The following is a 21724-nucleotide window of genomic DNA, read 5'->3' as shown; positions in this document are numbered from 1 at the left end:
TAAACTCCATAAGAGACCAAATGTGTACGTATTTCTTTTAACAGAGCCTCGTGTGAGGAGAAGAGGAGTCTCTTCAAAGGCCACTTTACCACCCGGGAGTCATGCAGCTGATTGACAGGATTTGGCTGACTGTGGACCCTCCTTCCCAGCGTCTCCTCCTCTCTCTCTCGCTCCCTCGCTCTCTCACCCTACTCTTCTACTCTGCTCTCTCTCCTCAATCGCAGGGCTGCGCTCAACGACTCGACACCACTGATAGGGATGCAGCGAGGGCGCAGCGCAGCCTGAAAAATGGCACCACCACGCGTCCTGTGGATCTATCCATCCTTTTCCCTCCTGTCCTGCCTGCTTCTACTTTTTCAAACGTTGTCGCCGTGTCGAGCTTTACGGAATTACCCCGAGAATGAAGGTGGGTTCTGCTGAGGGGGTCGTGCGCAAGTGTTGTCTTAGTACGTTATGTGGTTGGCGGACATATGGGGGTCCCGGGCATCCCGCGGTTCTTCTCGTAAGGGAAGGAGCGGAGCGAGGCGGCGGAGACTCGCGTTAAGTGCTCGGCTCAGTTATGAATCATGCATTGAGAAAAGCGGAGAGAAAGGGAGGGAAAACATTGTTGGTCACGTTTTTTTTCTATTCCTAGGACACTGACATTAAATTTGTATGACATATATACACATAGGCAGCTCTACCATGCTGGAGATAGAGGAGCCTAAAGTGGACATTTTGACTTTCTGACGCTATATTAATTGGTTAAACTATTTGTCTTGATTTAAACTAGCCTAACTAATAATAATTACGCACGCACAACATTGACATCGCTGCCAAAACCTTTCTTAATTTAAGACATATGTATATAAACACAGTGATAAATGTTGAGGACTGCCTGAGTCTGCAAATGAGGAGCAGCAATTACATGAAATTTGTCACTCGCTGCTGCTGAGCCTTTCTCACTTATTGTATTAACATTGATGCTTGGCCTGAAATGAGCCAATGCATTCACTCACTAACTACTCATGACCGCTTGCTGGGCTGAAATGTGGAGGGCTGGTTTGCTTAATTTAATAGGAAGTTGCACTAAAGAGAGCAGCATGCAAAAGTCTCATTCACTTCTTGGTTTCTGAGGCAACTTGTTGGGTATTTGAAGTAAAAAGGAAGCGTTTGTATGGTTATGGTTGCCTGAGCTGATACAGCTGTGACTGGATTGTTACTCTGTGAATTGTTTCATTCAGTGTTACCCAAAGCTCCACTCCTGATCTGCAGCTCTCCATCCCTTTCTTTTGACTGTCAATGACATTTTCTGCATTTTCTCTCACATTGTCTTCCCCATAACATCTTTAGCATTAACAGGACACATATACAATTCAAACAATCCTCATTGTACACACACACACACAGACGCACATTGACAGACCACACAAGGTTTCCACGGGATATCTTGTGTGTGCTGAATGTATGTCACAGCCCTGTGGAGTTCACGCAGAACAAAGGAGGCTCCTGAGGATAGATAGGGAGCGAGAGTGGAGAAGTAGTAGGAGAGCTTTAACAGCGGGAGACAACACATGTGAGGGACACACTAACAACCTGCTGAAATATTTATTAAAATAGGCAGGAGTGATGAAACTGACTGGAAGCAGAAGAAACTGTTGATTTAGATAAACGGGCAGGCGGTGGGCTCCTATGTCTGTTTGTGTGTTTAAAATATTCAGTTCATGATTTTTACCACAGACTTTAGGTTAGAGGTCTCTTCATCATGTCGACACACTCTTCCAAGCAGGTATGCATGTGTGTGACTTATTTGTTCTTTCATCCTCTGGTTATTTCATTATCCTGCGGTGTCAGACTTTTGGCCTAATTGGCACCTTTAAGTCTATTGCTCAGTTTGTGTGCGTGTGTGTGTGTGTGTGTGTGTGTGTGTGTGTGTTTGTGTGTGTGCATGCCCCAATGGGACAGTAATCCAATGAAGCCATTTTTGCCCGCCACGCACTCTGTGCAGTGTGTTTTACCTTTCGGGCCTGCCAGTTATCCTGCTGTGACTGCCTGCTTAGCAGAGGGATTGCTCTCTTTTGTGCCAGTGTGCGTGCATTTGTGCGTGTGTTTGTGTGCGTACCTTGTGTATGTCTATGAGTGAGCATATTCTCCACCCACGCATCACTGTAGTCGTGTTATTCCAGGAAATCCTTCCTCTGAGTCTGTCTGGTAGCAGAAGCGAGGCTGTCATAAAAAAGGAGAGATACAGCTCTCAAGGCTCAATTAAGAATACAGGCCCTTTGATGGAGCTGATAGTATTTGCAGAGAATCAGTGTTAAGCTGTCAACACGCTCAGTTTACTACCAGAGATATTGATGTGCGTCCAAATAGTCACTCACAATAAATACAACTGCAAGAGTGGACCTTTTGGGGGAATTGACAGAAATGCTTGAAGCTGCTGCTAGCTTCAAATCCAGGGAACATGAGATTACATTAAAATGGGTTAATTCAGCTGTTGTGATGAAGAGCCTCCTCTAAAGGTCTTTGTTAAAGAGAAAGGAGAGTAGTGGAGGAGTTTTTTGTGCACCAGCAGAGGGAGCTCAACACCCTGTCTGTCTGCACCCTGAGGGCACACTGATGTAACAAGACTGTGGGTGCTCGCAGGGCTCCCACGGTTCCTTTTGGTCCCGCTGTCCTTATCCCCTCTTCTAACACAGACACACAGCATGGGTCTCCTCTTCATGTTCTTTTTTTTTTTGCACCTTTACTACACCTTTATTTACATCCTCCTCATAAAGATCCCTGTTTGGAAGACGAGTATCACTATGTTCTATTTTCGGGTCTTCCCACCGACTCTAAATATACCTCCACAATCTTAGAAAACACACTGGAGCAGCACACATACAGCTAAAATCTGTGTTTTCTTCCTCTGCCAGAGTATGTTTATTTGAGTGCACTTAAACAGGTGAATTAATGATTTAAGTCCAAATTCTGCCTGTGAGCAGTGAGCTAATGGATTTATAATTGAATTAATGATAGTTTTTATACCTATCTGGACGATAAAGCTCCTTTGAGGAGTTTTTAGAGGGTTATGAAACACACTGAAATGAATACTGATGCCTCTTATGACCTACAAAAGATAAACAAAGAGCAACAATCCAAGCTTCAACATTTTTGGTTGAACAGGATGCTGGCTTTTATACTGCAGTTTTTATGTATTTAAATAACTTATATATCAATACAGTCACACATTATGCAAAATACACTTTACTGTGGTTTTCTAACTCTCATATTTGTCCCTAGTCTGTCAACAAACTCCCTAGTTATGAAAAAGTCCATCCTTTTTGTGCTTTGCCTGCTCCATTTGGAAATTGTGCCCCTTTGTGATGTCACAAAGGGGCAGGAATCCCTCCCCCAGGTGGGTGGCCAAACACAGGTCACTTGTATTGAAAGCTAGGATAATATATGACCTTTAATCAATTGATTAATAGATTGTGCATTGTACATTTCTTCTATTATACAACTGTTATTGTTTATATTATTTTGTGCTCGATATATTTTATCTTTCACCAATAAAAACTTTGGGATAATGTGGTTTATATATTGAAGTCTGGATGTTTACTATAATCTGCCATTGGCCTTCAGTACACTGGTTATTAGATTGGCCCGAGGGTGCTTGGGGGAGGGCTTGACTACTGTATTGCTCTGTAAGGATAACATGAGGGTGAGCAGTTAGTGCAGAGGCAAGCATATGTAAAGCGTGCCCTTCTTCTTATGATTCACACAAGAGCCTGACTGTGGTATAATGTTGGGTCAAAGGTGGCCTCTGGTTTAATTGCTTTAATCTATAATGGTTGCTTGTAGTTATCGGCAGAACCATACCTCATTAAGTGTGTGTCAGTGTGCGTATGTGTGCGAGTCTTGGAGATTGCCGTGCTCCCATGTAACAACCATGACCTTGGACAGAAGAGGATATAGATCTCGGCTCTCATCAGGGAGAGACAGCAAGCACGAGCACCCTCCTGTTTTTCTTGTTTCGCCCTTTACTGTAATCCTTTTCTCTATTTTCTATCACCCTCCCTCCTGGCCTCCATCTCTCTCTCTCTTTCCCTGGTTGTTTTTTCTCTTTTCTCTCTATCTTTTTCTATTCCTGACCTCCAGTGGCAGTATAACAGTTGGACAGTCACCTCGAGCCACGATGGAGCTTATATGTGCTTTACCAAAGTCATACACATGCACACATGATGTATGTGCGCGTGCACGCACGTCAACATGTACACCCTCGCTATCGTAATGTACGGCTGGGGGGCAGTTTGGTGCTCTTGGTCCAGAGAATAGTGCCACGTATTCCCTGCGCTGGCTGATAGATGGGGTTATAAATACAGCTCAGTGACAGAGAAGGATTCTTCTGTGAGTGCTTCACCTCATGGATTCAGTGTGTGTCTCAGAGAGGGAGAGACAATGAGAGAGACTGGAATTACAGATAAAAGACAGAATTACAAATCCACAAGAGAGAATATTTGAAACAAAGAAAGAGTGCGGGGGGAAAAGAACAAAGACACAGACGTTCTAAACCAAGTAACCCACCCATCTTCTCGCTAGAACCCATAAAAGCTCCCTCAGTGTCTTGATGATCGGCTTAAAATTTTGCGCGTTTGTGTTACAAGGTTACACTGTCTTATGGATAAGTGTAATACCACTGTCATCTACTGTAGGTACTCTAAAAATGAAGTCATAGCTGGTTATAGCTTGGCATTGTAAGTACAGAAATAATGGAGAACATCTTGAAGGTTCAATCCAAGGAATACTAAAACAAAAACCTCAATGACACAAGTGAAACGTATCTTTATTGTCAAGTCTTAACTGTGTTTTCTGGCAACTTCTTTCAGTCTTGTTATCATTGAGATATGTCCATTAAGTCAATGTGTGTTTCCAAGATATGTTGTGAAACCCATGAAACAAAAAAAAACTTTTTTCCCCTGTTGCACCTCAACAAACCGAATGTAAGAAGTTAATTACTGAGCTAGATATTCAAGTCTCGTTATTCCCTCTTCTTCAACTTCTTCTGGCTTTTGTGCGAAGCTCAGCTAAGCTAACAATCCCCAAATTGCACCTTCATATTTATGGGAGAGGGATGTCTGAGTTTGAGAAAGAAAGAAACAAGGTTTATTTTTGAATTTACTAAAGTCCATTCATTTTCATATTTGCGTTCTTTTTATAACCTGATAGAGAAACACATTGACCTTCCCTTATGGATAAGTATAGCTCCTTATCAAATAATTTTATTTCCGACTATTCAAGTCAACGGCTTAAACTACACTTGAGCAGTCAGGTTTAGGTTTACAGGCTTGAATGATTTCTGAGTTCATTAATGTCAAAAAAGCCCCTCTGTGTCTGTTGTACGAGGGCTGTAGTGAAGTTTTAGTATAAAAGGGCCCCCACCATGTCTGCTGACCCCTTCCCCCTCCGAACAAGCCCTTAACTGCTGGTCAAATCACTGATCACTGGGCCTTGACCATTTTCTACCCGCCATTTGAACACACACACATACGCTCCAATTCCTCTTCTCTTCCTCCCACTCCTCCTCACTCCCAGCCCTGCATCCCTCCGTCCTGACCTTTAATATTGCTAAATTGAATTTGGTTGTTTCCCTACCTCTCCCTCCAGTTTTTCTCTTCCTGTTTGCTCTGCGGGCTTGGCTCATGCAGCGGCTGTGAAAGGCTGATTTCACCAGCTTTATAAACAAACAATAGAGGATTTGGGTCAGAGGCAGATAAAGTATGTCTGCTGACCAGTGCTACCATCTTTTCTCTATTAATGAACTACTGTGAACTAGGTATATCATGAGAAGGTAGTACTAAATTCTCGATTCTGAATGGCCAGTTACGCATAATGGTCTGCTATCCCTCGATATCACAACTGTTAGGAAGAAAAAACTGTTGCTTAGCAAAGCGCAGGGTTGCTTGGGGACACTGCTTTAAGCACAGACTAACTGGTATCCTATCAATCTGCAAAAAGAAGTTTGTTTTATTTGACGTTGCTCTGTATACTGTGAGAAAAAGAGGAGAGGATAACAACAGAGGAAAGAGAGTAAAAAACACAAAACTTTAAGCTTTGACAGAGCAATCTGCAGAACTGAAGATGACACATTAAGTAAACATAGCAGAAAAGGCTACGAGATATGGTGGTGCAAAGACTGCTGAATGGAGAAAGAAAATGTCAACAGATTCCGACATGACGAAGCAGAAAAACAGAATCGGAGCGCTTTGCTGATTCATGTGTTCCGTGTCTGTTTCACGTGTCTCACTTCACCATCAGTGCAAACATTTAATTTATTGTCAGTAATGAGAGCTAATTTTGCGTAAGACAAGAACCCATCATGTTGCAGCTGAAATATTAAAAAAAGAAGTCAGAAAAGAGAGTTGGGCTAACAAGGTCACATTTTCCATCAATATGTTATCCTTTTAGTTTCAACTTTTAGCTAGCTAGTAAGGACTCCTTTTTCTCCCTGATTCCCTCCATTTCAGAGAAAATTGGTTTAACTTTGATTGACAGGGGCAGCAGGGCGGACAGACAAACAGCTCGACAGACAACCATGGTTGTTGTGTTTGTATATGTTATATCAGTGTTTACCCACAGTGCCAGACATGTCAGCGCACTCTTTTATCTGTCATGTGATTTGCTAACCGTCTCCACTGTTGCAGCTCACTTCTGAGATCCCCACCAAATTGACCCTCCTGTGACCAACCACTGTGTGACAGGCCTGTGTGTGTGAGTCTGGGACATCAGCAGAAATGTCAAATAACTAACAAAGCACAAAAAAGGTTAAGAAAAAAGGAAAAAAAGAAGCACATACGCGGGGTGACTTTAAAATACAAAAAAGGTGTTCGATACTACTTGAGAATAAGTTATCATGTCTTATTAAAAAAAAGAAGGTTTTTGTCATTCAATCCTCGTTCACTCTTTTCACTTCACAAGCTTTTTAAAAACCACTCCTTTAAATGAATGGCAAGATGCGTCACAGTTGAAGCTTGTGCGGAGGAGTATCTCTCTGAATCCTCAAGGTCTCTGGTTTGTGTGTGCATTTGTGTGTGTTATAGTTGATAGTGTTACATGTGTGTATCAGTTTGTTGCTCTTTGCCCCTGATGAGTTGCTGGTATACTGGTGGATGAAGTTTATTGAAGAAAACTAGAGTATGGATGTGACTTGGCGTCACAGTTCAACCCTTTAAGCGTTCAACTACACACATACACACACGAGCCTCTTCAAGCGACAAACTAGGGCAGTGGTCCTGTCAGTCTGTTAGATTGGCATCTTTTCTGTTCTGCTAGAGCTGTCAGTGTATATGAAACAGCAGAGTTGGCTAATGTACTTCCTGTCACAAAGGGAGGGGTGGGGGTGGTTTAAAAATGCAAGTTCAACAATGTACACTTCATCACACAGAAGGATATTTTCATTAGTACCTGGAAGTGTGTGCACCATCTGCCTTTTGGGTTAATGTTTAGTTTTCAAGGCTCTGAGGATACGGTTTTCAATGACCCATGGACATCTTCTTTGAAACTCTGCCCTAGAGACTGAAAAGATTTGAAGGATTGCCACATTTTTTGTTACCAAATTGTAACAGAAGAGTAAAACGCTTCTGAATATTATGTTTCCTTATTTTTACATGACTTCAGGCTGGATGTAGTAGATTTCTCTTGGCTTTTACAGTTAAGACATTTGGGAAGGTTTTTGATTAATCATATCTTATAATTTCCCATTAGTCTGAGAAGACCCTGTCTTTGAGTACGGCACATTATTATTCATTATGTTTCATGTATGCTATCATATCATGAGTTAACCTGTGATTTTCGTCCTCATTAGAAAAAGATTGCCTTGGTACTTTTATTTTTTAATTCAACATGTTTTTTTTAAAGACATGGAGCCTATTTGATGTGGATAACGTTTCCAACAATACCTTTATTATTTTATTTTATTTTTCAAATGTGTATATTGGATTTTTTCTTTTCTTTCAAAGAACAACACGACACATAGACAGGAAAGGAAAAATAAAGAGAGGGAAAAGAAGACATAAGAAACAGGCTAACAGACAAAATCATAACTAAAATAAATTAGAAGAATAATAAACACACTCAACTATAAGCTATTGGTACATGTTAAGGGTAGTTAGGCATTGGGTTGTACAGATCATTTTAGAGGCTTAAGAAATTGAGGGCCTAACTTTATTATTAAATGTAAATTGCGAGGGTGTGCCAAATTAAACTCAACACATTTATTGCATACAGTTGCGCACAGTATTCTTAAAAGTTACTATTTGGCAGTAATAAAAGTCATTCAATATCCTGTGCAGCCTGCTTATTTATATCAAACAGTATTTAAAAATATTTTTATATTTAAGGGAAAGTCATTACGAGCTTTGACACACTTTTCTATCATCTCATTGTTCAAACAGCCAACTAGCATTTTGCCATGAATTAAAATGGAAGGAATGTTATTGTGTTTTAAGATGTTCAGTGATCTGCTCCTGTCTATCGCTCATTTGGATCTCTATATATGCCTGACATTTTTAATTTATACAATTTAATAGATTTAATTTTGAGTTTGTCCAAGTGTGGAGGTTCAACCAAACATTTCCCTGAACAGAGAAAGGAAGTTAAAAAGGCGGGGTAATCGAGCAGAATCAAAAAGAATCAGGATTAGAATTGAATTTAAATGCACTGAATTATTCATAGGCACGTTTGCAGACAGATATCACACTCAAAAAAGAATAACACCCCCCCACCCACCCCCAAATCCTGCTAGATCCCCCCACATCTCTCCCAAAAGTGTTATTGAAACATGAAATTAAAAATACAGCAAATGGGGATGTGGCTCCTTCAGGCGAAAACACTTCCTACACACACAAACAGCATAATAGAGTCTGGGAATGTGAGGTGTGAATACAAATGTGTGCAGTTTGGTTGGGAAAACATTTCTATCAAAACTCCACCTTTATGCTTGTTGGACTGAAACTGTACAGAATACCTTTAAAGGGTATAGAAGTAAAGCTTTCACTTTATGGTTTAAAAGGATGGATATCTGATAGTTCACCTGACTAAAGAGCTTAATGTATGTGTTCAATATTCCCTTTTTAGAGAATTTTGTCTTAATGGAGTAAGCTGGATAAAAGCATTATAGAGAAAAAAGCTTGAGTATAAAATAATAATGGAAAATTACTTCAGGTAAGAAGAGGAAGGAGGTACACTAACGTGCAGCTTTGATAAAAATAGTCTGAAGAGAAGATGACAGCGCAGACTGAGAGAGAAAACTGGAGGAGAGGAGAGAAATTGAGAGCCTCTGGTGGTTTGTGGATGAGTGGAGAGATGACTGATGAACAGACAGTCAGAGGGAAAGGCTCACTGTGACGGCAGTTTGTTCCTAAAGTTCAGAGCTCAACTCTTTCCACTCCTTCATCCTGCTCTCCGTCCGCCCGTTTGTTGCCCTGACAACTCTCAACTGCACTCTCAGTGGAGTGGAAGCAGCGGGAGGTCTGTGTGTGGCGGCTCTAATACTGAGATTGTGAGTTTGTGCGATAGCACAGTTGTAGCTGTTGTCTTTATAGCATTTGTTAAAGGTTTTTTTTTAATGTCGTTGTTTCGCCAAAGGACAATGGACATAGTCAGAAATTAAGGAGAGAGAAAGTGGGGAATGACATGGGGGGGAAAGCAGCCACAGGTCGGATTCAAGCCCGGACCGCCCCGTTGCAGGACTCCAGCCTCCAATCAGACGAACCACAAGGCTTATCGGAGCGTCCTATATTGCACTTATAATTATATTTTAAAAGTCTTTAAGTCATAAATCTCAGCAAAGCTGCATCCTTAAACAAAAAATTCTACAGCACACTTGAACTTTACAGAGCAAATTTTATTATTAACATTTTCATTTGTGCTGATGACAGGAATGAATTTCAGTAACGTATTATTTCTGTTTCACTTAAATTAATGGTTTAACACTCTGCGATACACTTAGGTGTTCCTGTACGGAAAATCACATCTGCTGAATATGAAGCTAACATTAAGCTTGGCATAAACACTGGAACGAATGAGATAGAAATAGAAAATGATATCTGCTTTTCAGCATCTTTGTTGTCACAAATTCATTTCAAGATAATTTTATCCATGTTGATGAGCTACATTAGTGCGCCGCCACTATTTCCAGGCTTTATGCTAAGCTCAGCTAAGCCGCTGATTACTGTAGCTACATATTGAGAAAAAAAAAGAATCACTCTGTGTAAGGAACATAGTAAAAGTGTTGAACATTTCCAATGATAGTTAAAGGGACTAAGAATCGTGCGTGCATAGAGTATGGATATGGATAGACAGCACACTTTATTGTTACAATCAAAAAGACAAAAACAAAGAGAAGTGTTACTTCAATATTTACACCTCTGAACTATGTATGGTTTAGATGGGAGTCAATTTATTTTTTCTTAAAAAAGAAAGAAAATGCGTGAAGTGTTACAAGACACAATATGTTTAAGAAAAAAAGTAAATTCAGACTAAAAACTAAAACAGTCAAAGTGCAGACTTGCAGATGTTTGCGAAAATCTATTCCATTAATAACATCATAAATTTAACCACTGGAAAACAGTGGGATATGTTTTATATAATATGTGCCTAAAAGGAATGATCAGCACCATATTAGCATTTCTTTTCCCCTCTCTTCACTCTCTATTACCTTGATGACTATAAACTGTGGAAGTCAGCATTTTCTTGCAAGGGGAGTAAGGCTTTAACAACTTTAGGGTGTGTGGGGACATTAAAACCTGGGTGAAAATCTGTTTAGCTGACGTTGTCTTTGTTTTAATTATTTTTTGTTGTTTTTAACTTAAACCGGGAAATAACAAAAAAACGTGAGGCTCATACATGAATATTAGAATGTTGAATGTGACAGAGTCCCATTCATTATATATATATATATATATATATATATATATATATATATATATATATATATAACATATATATCACAGCTCCAATGTAGTATTTGTCTCTGAGCTGAAAAGAGCTCATTTTGTAGTCACATATTGTGCTCTATATTGGGTCTGTTTGGTGGTCTTATTGAGCAGTCTTTCTGTCTGTGGCGCTGGCACCATCTGAGAGTGTGTGAGTCCGTTTTGTGTTCGAGTGAGTGAGTGTGTGTAAGCATCCTGGTGCCTTTATGTGCCAGTCTGGCTGTTGGCAGGACTGTTTGATTCTTGGCAGGTGGATCACAGCTTCTTGAAGCCCATGCTGAAGAAGTAGATACCGAACCAGAGAGAGAGAGAGAGAAAGAGAGAGAGAGAGAGAGAGAGAGGAGATGGTAAAGAGACATAAACAAAAAGGAAAAGGAGGAAGAAAAAGAAAGGAAGTGAGACAGAGCTAGAGTATCCCAGAGAGAGGAAAAAGGAGTGAGAAGACAAACAGACAGCAGGAGATGAAGAGGCAAAGAGAATGAAAATATTTCCAGCACATGGCTCTATACGTACTCTAGCTGTAGTTTCAGCGTTTTATTGTGTTGCAGCAGGAGTTTCTCATCTTTGAATTCCCATTCTTTTCCTCATCTTTCACTCTCACAATGTAAACCTCATAGTGCGGTGCTGAAAATCAATAAAACAGCATGTCTCCCTGTAAGCCAACAACTCACAGTAAGCAGGCCATGTGTATGGATTACTTTATTTATTCCCTGTGAATGAAAGCTTGGGCAAAATTAGACACTTACTGTAGCTGAGTGAGAGAGAAAATGTGTTTGAGAGGATGAAACAAAGTATGGGGGAAATTGTATATTTTTGATTTCTTGTCGTCAAGTAGCGCTTAAATTTAGAAGATACTCCAGCATTGTTTCTAGTTTGTTATATTTAGCTGGTAATAAAACGAGAGCTTGCATGTATGTTAATATGTGCTCTGTGAAAGAGAGACAGACTGGTCATTAGATCGAACATGAGTCTGACCTGAGAGACCAGAGTTGAGTGTTTTTTTTTTTTTTTTAACAAGGACCAAAGTTGGCCTGCCCCTGGCTTAGATTTCACACAGCAACACACACAGACGCGCACGCACGCACGCACACACACACACACACACACAGATACACACACACACACACACACACACACACACACACACACACACACACACACACACACACACACACACACACAAACAAACACAAAACACAAGCTGAATACTCACTCACACAGTTTAGCCAAATCCCTGGTGAAAGCAAAAAAGGAGTTAGAGGAAAAACTCAGCATAGCATTAAATCACTAATGGACAAATAGATGTAAGATAGAGGTGATTCATAATATGTCTTCTGTTTTCTTCTTGTTTTCCCTCACACAAACACACATACACACTCTATATGCATACTGGCTGTATCAGCAGACAGGAAGCTATAGCTAATACATAATTGATGAGACCAGTCATTGATTACAGGTGATGAGTGTTATTGACAGGAGGTGTGAGGAGGGTACCAAAAGTGTCTATCTGTACGTTTATGTATGTGTGTGTGTGTATTCCCAGTGGGATGCAAAATGGTTTCAGAATATGTAATGGTCTCTTAAACATTAGCTTACTAAGCAGAATTTCTGTTTTTTCATGAGTGACTCCAGACTCAATAAAGTAGTTTTAAAGGATCGGGTTGCACATTTAGGCCTTAAGACGTGCAGAGAGTATAGTTTTGTTAAATTTTAAATTTTAGTTTTAGAAACAGTGATGGAATTTCTTGAAATTCATATTTCCAGAACGAAAAAAGTTAAAAGACAAGTTAGATGATCAAAAAGAAACTACCCCTTTAGTCACACTGTATTTTCCTTCCTGTGAGTCCATACTCAAATAACAAAATACACATAGGCGCATGCTTTAGAGCACAGCTCGCTGTTTATGCTAGGCTAGCTTAACTAATCGAGTACACATTTTTTCATCTGTCTATTGGAAAAAAAAATTAATAGTCATTCATTTGAAACATTTTTGAGCTACATTATACTGCTTAAAAAATCTTCAGCACATGTCATTACATAAACAGACCTGGAAGTTGAAACTCTTCAACTCAAGTTGAGTTGAATTTTGTTGATTAAGTATCTCCTATTTCATACAGATACAAATAATGAAATGAGGAGACACAGAAAGGAAAATGACAGAGAGAACTTGGTGAGGTTTGTAATCACAACTCACACACACAATTGTCTGTGTATATGCTGCTAGCTCGCTGGCTAACAGTAAACAGCTGTAGCTAAGCTACAGGCGGTAAATTGGCTTTCTGGAATGAATAAAATAGTAGTCTGATTCAATTCTCTTCTAAACTTGATATTCCACTGAACAAGGAGATGATTTTCTTTAATCACATGTTATGTTATTGTCTTTAATCTATGATTTTATCTTCTTTGGAACTACAGTTGCCTACTGAAAAAATGTCCCTGTGACATTTAAGTATTTAATCTTAAACTATCATGAGCTTTAAGAGGGAACATTTTACTTGTAGTATGCTCTTTTAAAGGGAAATAATCACACTAAGTTGTGTGTATTATCTTGCAACTGGGACATTATTCCTGGAAAGACACACGGATACTGCAGAAAACTGTGTTCCACTCTATTGTATTGCATTAAAGGTTGGAATACAAGTCTTAACAATTAAATGAAGACTGTGTTAAACTTACCAATTATTGTAATAAAGGAAAATGTCTCTGTTTTGGGAGTTAGGATGCCCTTTGATTTATCCCAGTTTTACTCAGCCATCCTTTTTTTGTGGAACAATTGCATGTGGTATTACAGTAAGTGAGTCAGACAGAAGAATGATCACTTCTGTACATGAAACAGACAGTTTTTCTCTATTTCAAGAAGCTCAATGATAACAAGCTTTTATCTATGAATAGAAATAATGTATATGGACAGTTTCTGTGTGCCACTCTGTTTGGTCCTTAATTCACACATTATATCATTATGTCCTATTTTTGCATTCTCCTCAAATGCCTGTGAACTAAGTTTAGTGGTGTAAATTGTCTTTACTGTGTATGTGCGTGTGTGTGTGTGTGTGTGTGTGTGTGTGTGTGTGTGTGTGAATACACACCTGTGCTGGAAGCTGCCGCTGACCTTTTACTACTGAGCACCTCTTCTCTGCTGTTACTGATTCATCCCTCTCATTTACAGTAATCCACCTCCCGCTCACCCCTGCAGCCGACCTCGTCATTAAATCACATGCACTATTTTCTCCATTCCCAATTTTCTCATGTAGGCTGCAGACATACCCGTATGTGCACCTCGCACACGCGTCTACACTAAACGCAAAACATGCTTTCCTGCTGCCACCCTGTAGTGAGCTGAGCTGAATGTCCAGGATTCATTGAGAGCTGGTGAACGTTATGAGTTTGAGAGGAAAAGAAGGGATGATAAGATAGGAAAAAGAGAGGGCCGACCCATTTTAGTTTTTGTTCCATAGTATGGACACACACAGTAGGCTTTTAAACAGATACTTCATCTCGAGTGATCAGTCTAGTTGGCATTCAAGAGAGAAAACTCTGTTTCCTATTTACTCTGGAATAGTTTTTCCAGGTCACTGCTTGTGAAAATTGACGGGAATATGAAAGTGTCCTGCTTTAAAGTGATGCAGTCAGTTTAAATTGTTTCACGTCAGTGACTCACCCATCAGATCTCAGATCTGTGGGTTGAATGTGTACTTTCAAAGATTTCAATGACGGGAAGCTAACTGAGAGCTAAGTTAGAGCAAGGAGAAGAAAGACTGAAGCAGCAGCCTCTGCAGATGGATGCTGATTAAATATTGATGGTCAGCGGTGTTGAAGGCTTGATTACGACCTGACTGAGCCAAGGCCTCAGCAAACACATACACTAACACATTCACACCTACACACACACCCACACACACACAGGTGGAGGGCCTTACTATAGCAGGCTCTGAGCAGGTTCTCATTATGCCGCCCCGCTGGTCACCTTCCTCTCTTCACATTTCATTCTCACCTTCCTGCTTCCTCCCCTTACTTCCTCCTGTCACACAGAGATCACTCACAGGGAGTAACACATTCAAGTCAGAGTTAAGTGTTGATTCATCACACTCATATGTTCTGAAAACATCTTTTTACTCAATTGACACACCAACAGAATCTTTGGTCTTTTATAAAACCGTTTGAGAGTCTGCACAAGGATTTCTCATCTAAAATACAATAAAGGGCACATTTTCTTACCTCCTGTGTTAGGCAGCAGTGGAGAGAGTATATGTCTTAACTCTCAAGGCTTTCAGCTACAATCTCCAGAAACAACATCTGGATAATCTGCAGGCCATGTTTTCAGAAGTCTCTTTAAGAAATATTCCTCTGGTTGAGTTGAAGTTTTGATAGACTTTCCAGACAAACTTACATATCAAAAGTTTCTTCTGACTGTGTTTTATGGCAGTTTTTTTTTTTATAGTCTTTTGAGACAATGTTACCCCTGAAACCAAGTTACATTCACCTCAATTTGTTTCCAGTGGTTTAAATCTTAGCCTTGTATAACTAAAAACGTTTTTTTTCACACAGAGAATTTTGGTCTTTGTGTTATTTAGATAAATGGAGCTGAAAATAAAAACAGTCATTGTGTTGATCTTGGATTCAAAGCATTTAGATTTGTTTTTAATTGACTACTTTTAGAAAAAAAGTGAAACACAGTCAATGATTGGCTCGGATATAGTGAGAAAAATGTGCTCTTCTAAGTGGGCTATTTCGCAATTTCTGTGTAAAAAATGTTAGTATGCTACCGATCATACAGATGGATGAAAAGCAAAGCGGATTATTATACTGTATGTGTGGTTGGAAGATATTCTTTTTTATGAGGCATGAAAACTTTTACCACATTGAATACAACCTGGCCGCTGTCTCTTTTCCCTACGAAGAAGCTTCAGATGTTTTAAAGATCTTCTTCTAGACTAAAGGATGTTTTGTTATGAAGAGGATTTAGGTGAACTATCAACTTAATGTCTAAACATGTTACTGCAAAATAAACTCTTGCTTCTTCTTTTTCCGATGCCGTTTCATCGACTGACTTGGTGTCCCCTTGAACTGTAACAGCTGCAGCACAACCACAGAGGCTCTTTTAGCAGAAATTATAGGTTTATAGCTGTTTGTCATTCCACTGCTGGTGTACTGCTACACAACAGAAGACACCCTTGTATTAAGGAGAAATCAATCTTGCAGTTTTTTACTACTTTAGGTCAAAATGATGGGACCTGATGTCCTTTGAAGACAGAAATGTCTCCATGAGAAAGAAGGCAAATATTGAAGGATTTAGGAAATCAGAGACTGATGTTTTTTTGTTGATATATTTCTTCTTTTTCTCTGTTTTTTTTTCTGCAGTTACACTGCTGGACTCCATGTCAGCCTTAGCCGACCTGGGATGGGAGGCTTACCCGAATGAGGGGGTAAGTGTCTACAGCACAACAAACACACGCAAACACATTCTGTTTACACTAAAACTAAAACAAAATCAGCCGCTCTTTATGCCCAGGCTGGCACCAAAAGTATAAATCTGATCACAACTAGTAGGTTGTGTTGACATGTTGTATTTTCAGGGATGGAGCAAGGGCTGAGATCTAGCTGCAGCACTGGAGTGTGTGTTTGAGAGAGCACTGGGTTCTTCAGCGCTTTGTGCTAAATCGGGAGTCTGCAGGGGGAATTTACAAATTATTTCCGCTGTGCTGAAAACGCCGTAGCAGAGGAGCCTCCATTTATTACGGGTTAAGTTTTTTTTTAGTGAAGCGAAGGATGGGGTGGAGGGGCAAATATTCTTACATAAGAGGAGATGCTCTTTGTACAGGTTGGTGTTAGGTGTGTTTTCGTGTAAGTGTCGGCTTGCGTAGCTGGCTCTTTTGGAGGTATACAGACCGAAGGAGTGTGTCGTGCAGCCAGAGTGCATCAGAATATGACAACAGAGACGTGAGAGGAGAAGAGGGCGAGAACGCAGAGAGGAAGAACGACAAAGTGCATTCAATAAAGAAATAAGAGCGGGTTCTGTATGTCAGGAGCTGTTGAATGGCATTGAATTAATTCTATTTCCCCTTGAGTCACACTTCCTCTCTGCTATTCAGCATCAGTGTGTTAAATTGCAGGATGCCACACGCGGTTTCATGGTTGTGTGCAGCAGAGAAGTAAGCAGAGCGACCCGGTTGTTTTCTCAGGCAGGCGAGGGTATCAAGTTCACCTCATTGAAATGCTGTGATTGTGCGGCCATACTGCGGATGTTTGTTTATGTTTTTCCGGTTTTTTGTTTTTTTTTCCAAGGTCCTTATACAAAAACAGAATGTGTTCCATGTGTGGCCGAACAAAAAGGTTGGATCTCATTTTAGACAGTGCAGAGTACACAAGTTACTTTTATGGAGAATGGCTCTATAAAGCACATGTGTTGTTAGTTTACACTCAAAGAAAAGTGTTGACTCAAGGTCAAACATATATAATAAACTCCATCCACTATAATATCTTTTTCCATGAATGTGCACAGACATTGATGGGAAACCAGCTCTGCAGACATGCACACAACTCCTCTGTCAAATAAATACGACAAACAGATCCCTGATAGCACAGTGTTGACTGAGAAATTGTCTAAACAAAAGTGTTTTCTCTGGTTTTCTTCACTTTGAGGTCAGGCACAAGCTTTATCAGCCGCACTATCTGACCGCAGAAATGATTAAATTGTTTAAAGATGGTGCAGTCCTTGCTGCCATGGTAGTAATTATTTTGTCTTGTGGTACAAGGATGCGATTTTATCTACTGCCTAGATAAGCATGATCCTTAGTGCTCAGTTTCTGTCAAGTCATTGTCAGTTAAGAAGACAAATATAGATGGCTGAATTGCGTCTTAAAATGTTCTTCTGATAGCTGTAACTTTACCACCAAATAATAAAAATAATAAAAATTAAAAACTTTTACAGCAAGCAGGTTTGATGTGAAAAAAGTGACAACAAAAGAATCTGTAGCCTTTTTAAACATCCTTGCCAGGTTTTTTGGGAAGGAATATCCATAAACGAGAAAAACTCAAACTGCATTTGTCATTTTTAAGAGGGATAAGATACTTTCAAACTGTGGGATAAAGGTGTCTAAACTGAGATCAGATCCAATGTTTCATATCATGGGGATTATCTAGTTGACCTCAGACCTCTAAACCTTAGGATTGATCTCAGTGAGAGGCAATTCCCACCAATCTGAGCACACTGTCTACCTGAATTAGTCCAAAACCACACTTGACCCCCGCAGGTCAAACTTAATCTGAGCCGTGCAGGGCCGGATGTGCCTGAGACTGAGTGGAATGACCCACTTCTGTCACCAGGGAGGGGGTGTTCCTTGTGAGGGACACAAAACAGATACGTCTTAATGATGTCTGAAAATGGGAGCCCCCCCCAACAATTCCACTCCCACCAGAGGCTCCTCAGTCACCATTACCCACCCACACTGCTCCTCCTCCACATCTCTCTTCATGTTCCACGTCTGTTTGCCCCTCCCCTCCACACACCAGAGTTTGGAGGCCAATTACATCGTTCATAGGTGTACCCATCAGATGATTGCAGAAGCACAGATATTATGTTAAGCTGGTGAATGGTTGAACTTAAACCTTGATCTGGCGTCTCTGCTTCACTTCAAAGCAATCAAGCTACTCCGTGCTGATTGGCCAAGGTGATTGAGGGTTCAGGGAGGAGGCGGGTTTCCTTCTGAATGTTAATTAGCCTTCAAACTGAACAAACACACGAAACACATTTCACTTTGTGTGGTTGTGTGCGTGTGCGTGTGTGTGTGTGTGTGTGTGTGTGTGTGTGTGTGTGTGTGTGTGTGTGTGTGTGTGTGTTCAGAGAGTCAGAGCTTAAACTCTACAGCCAATCCAAACATTGTCCCAGTTGTGTTTCTGTTGGTCTTTCTCTCAAGCGGCCGTTGTATCATTAGTACACATGGAGACCAGCAGGTTACGTCCTTGCCTGTAATCACACCTGTGCTTTGACAAAAGACAAATGTGACGATGAACAGACTCGCCAACAAGGGAACCAAATTGCGCAACAGAAAGTGGCAGTAATCCAGCCACTCCAAACTCTGCCGACAAAGAAATAAACAAAGACATCATAAAGCTCTCTTTATCCCTCAATGACTATTCCCATAAATGCTTTAATCACTGCTCCCTGGGGATGCAGATTTGTGTGTTTATGTGTGTGTGAGGCAGTGTGCGCGACCATCCTGTGATGTCCGACTGGTCTCAGCTCGGCACAGATGGATCTATTTAGCTGCCAGGCGCGCCTGTAATTCACCAACAGTCATTCCTCTCACTCCTCTCTTCTTTCCTTTCCTCTCTCTCTCGTGTTTTATTCCTCTAATTGAAAAGTGCGAGCGCGATCACAATGACTCGCTCGTTGCGATCGCACAATGTCGAGCAAGACTCCAGCGATGCCTCCTTTATGTGTAGGACTCTGAGCCGGCTGTCAGTTTGTGTCAGCTGCCTGCAAAAGCTCAAACACTCTTCTGACTCCTCTTCTTCCTTTCTATCTTTTTTTGTCTCCACATTTTTTGTTCGAGCTCCGTTCATACGCAGTAGATGTTTCAGCAGTGGAGATCAAAAGCATCTTAGTGTAAGGAAGAGAGAGAGAGAGTGTGTGGGTCTATGTGAGAATGTGTGTGTTTTTTTTGTTTTTTTCTTCATGTGGGTCTGTTTTAGTCCTCAGGACTCTGAGGTGAAATGCGTCAAGCTTTTGCCGGCTTGTTGGGCCGTCGCATCAGATTAACTTCAAGAATCCAACCAAAGGCTGGACTCCACTTGTTTAAAAGTTTCTCTCTGCCTTTTTTGCCGCTTTTTTTTTTGTGGCTTTTCATTGGCCTGACTTCTTTCTTTTATTTCTCTCCACCTCTCAGGTCCTCCAGTGTTTGACTTTCATTTGTAATTCAGGACATGTTAAAGATGAAAGGTTCGTTACTCTATATTCAGGGTATGTGTCAACAGTAGAGTTGTAGAAATATCTCTGATACTGCTTCAAATGCAATAACAGGTCTAGGAGCCCTGGACAACATTGACTTGTTTCAAGGTCAATTCTTTTTTTCATTGCTGCTCCAAAAGAACAGCTCACATACATGACACTGCCACAATCCATGTATCATGACTGCAACATGTATCATGGCTACTGTTTTAAACAAGAATATAAATGTAGGATTTTTTATGACTTATTATTCTCTAGCAGAGGTCAATTTATGTCACCTTAGAAACATGATGTGATGTGTGATGTTTTTGTTTCTCGCCAGTTCGCCAAAGCAGTCGGTTTGAGGGACTACAAATCTAGCTAACGCTAACATAGTTAAAACTGACTCTATTGCCTCTATATGATGGGTTAACATTCACCTTGATTCACCTCATTTGTTGTGCCTGATTGTTTTCAACCAAAGATGCATTTACATAGAGGTCAGTCAAGGAGACAGAAGTGAGACAGGTGTGTCTAACGAACCTGATGTTTTTTATTCCCAGATTATGTTCTCAGTTATGACAGACCCTCGTAAAACTACCAAAACAATCTGTCATTTATTCTCTGAGTCTGGCAATAAAAAGTCTTATCCACAATATTATCCCATCCACACAGGATAAATAGTATCACGTTATTATTTTTAAGTATTTTATTCTTCAGGATGAGATCTCTTTATTGGCTGAATTGCACATGTAGGTATAATGATCTGTTCAGAAATGAGCAATTGGTATTGGAAAACCTGTACATAGGATGTCCTCATACCTGTATGTGTGAACTGTGTGTCGGTCTGGATGTAAGGTGATACATGCTCATCAGTCTGGAGCTTACAGCTTTAGTCTACAGGATGATGACAGGAGCTCAGAACAAAGATGGTGGTCCTCTCATCCGTCCCCACAAACCAGAAGTCATCCTGCCTGAGTGTGTGTGTGTGTGTGTGTGTGTGTGTGTGTGTGTGTGTGTGTGTGTGTGTGTGTGTGTTTGTGTGTGCACGTGTGTCTAAGAACATCCAGTGAGCTTCTCTTTAAATGGATCAGATATCTTGAGACACTGAAACCACATTGGTTTATTTTCCTTCTCTTTAAGGAATAGAAATATTCTTTTTCTTAAAGTGCGAGTGTGTATGCAGATAGAAATGTTTTTTCTGCTCATGCGAGAAGTGTTCTCAATTACTGCCTTAGTCAGAAGTGGAAACAGATGGTAGCAGATGACGGGAGACAAAGTAGCTCTGTCCTACCTACTCCTTCTCTCTCTCTCTCTCTCTCTCTCTCTCACACACGCACACACTCCTACCTTGAACGCTAAAATGCGCTTTAACTTTAGAGAAAACATGCTTTCTCTTTACACACATGCAGCGTAGACAAAGACAGCCCTTCAGTCATCTTGACACAGACCATCACTCATACTCAGCCAGACATGAAAACAGAACATGCTGGTTTAATGTTGGTTTGCACGAAAAACCGCAGCTCATTGAACGTGGGCCCAGTTTCCCATAAGCAATATTTGGACTCAGTTCCCTTTTGTCCATTGACTGGCGATGAAATAAGACAATCAGACAGCAGAGTGGTGCTGTTGTCAACCTGCCACTGGGCTCCTGAATGTCTCTCTGCTCTGTTTGCATTAGAACTTAGTGTTAGATCTGCAATGTATGTATTAGTTGAAAAGATTTTCCTGGTCGGTGATTCTCAACACGCTCATCCTGGATGGAACACTAATTGAAACTGCAACTTCAATGTTTGTCAAACATACAAAGGCTGAAAGGTTAATTTAGATTTACCACCCATCT

The 21724-nt window shown here is 40.5% G+C and overlaps 1 protein-coding gene across 2 annotated transcripts in view; it reads left to right on the top strand.

Moving 5' to 3' along the window:
* The first annotated feature begins 225 nt into the window (after positions 1 to 225).
* The window catches only part of LOC306826338 (ephrin type-A receptor 3-like), an 83272-nt gene continuing 61773 nt past the window's right edge, over positions 226 to 21724 (top strand). For both annotated transcript variants that reach the window (XM_079347572.1, XM_079347571.1), the window contains exons 1-2: positions 226 to 406; positions 16314 to 16378. In XM_079347572.1, coding sequence (XP_079203698.1) covers positions 289 to 406; positions 16314 to 16378 — 183 coding nt within the window. In that variant the 5' untranslated portion in view covers positions 226 to 288. The remainder of the gene's footprint in view (positions 407 to 16313; positions 16379 to 21724) is intronic.

This window comes from Symphodus melops (assembly GCF_947650265.1).
Source record: "Symphodus melops genome assembly, chromosome: 7".
NCBI lineage: Eukaryota > Metazoa > Chordata > Actinopteri > Labriformes > Labridae > Symphodus > Symphodus melops.
This window is presented reverse-complemented; position numbering and strand designations above follow the sequence as displayed.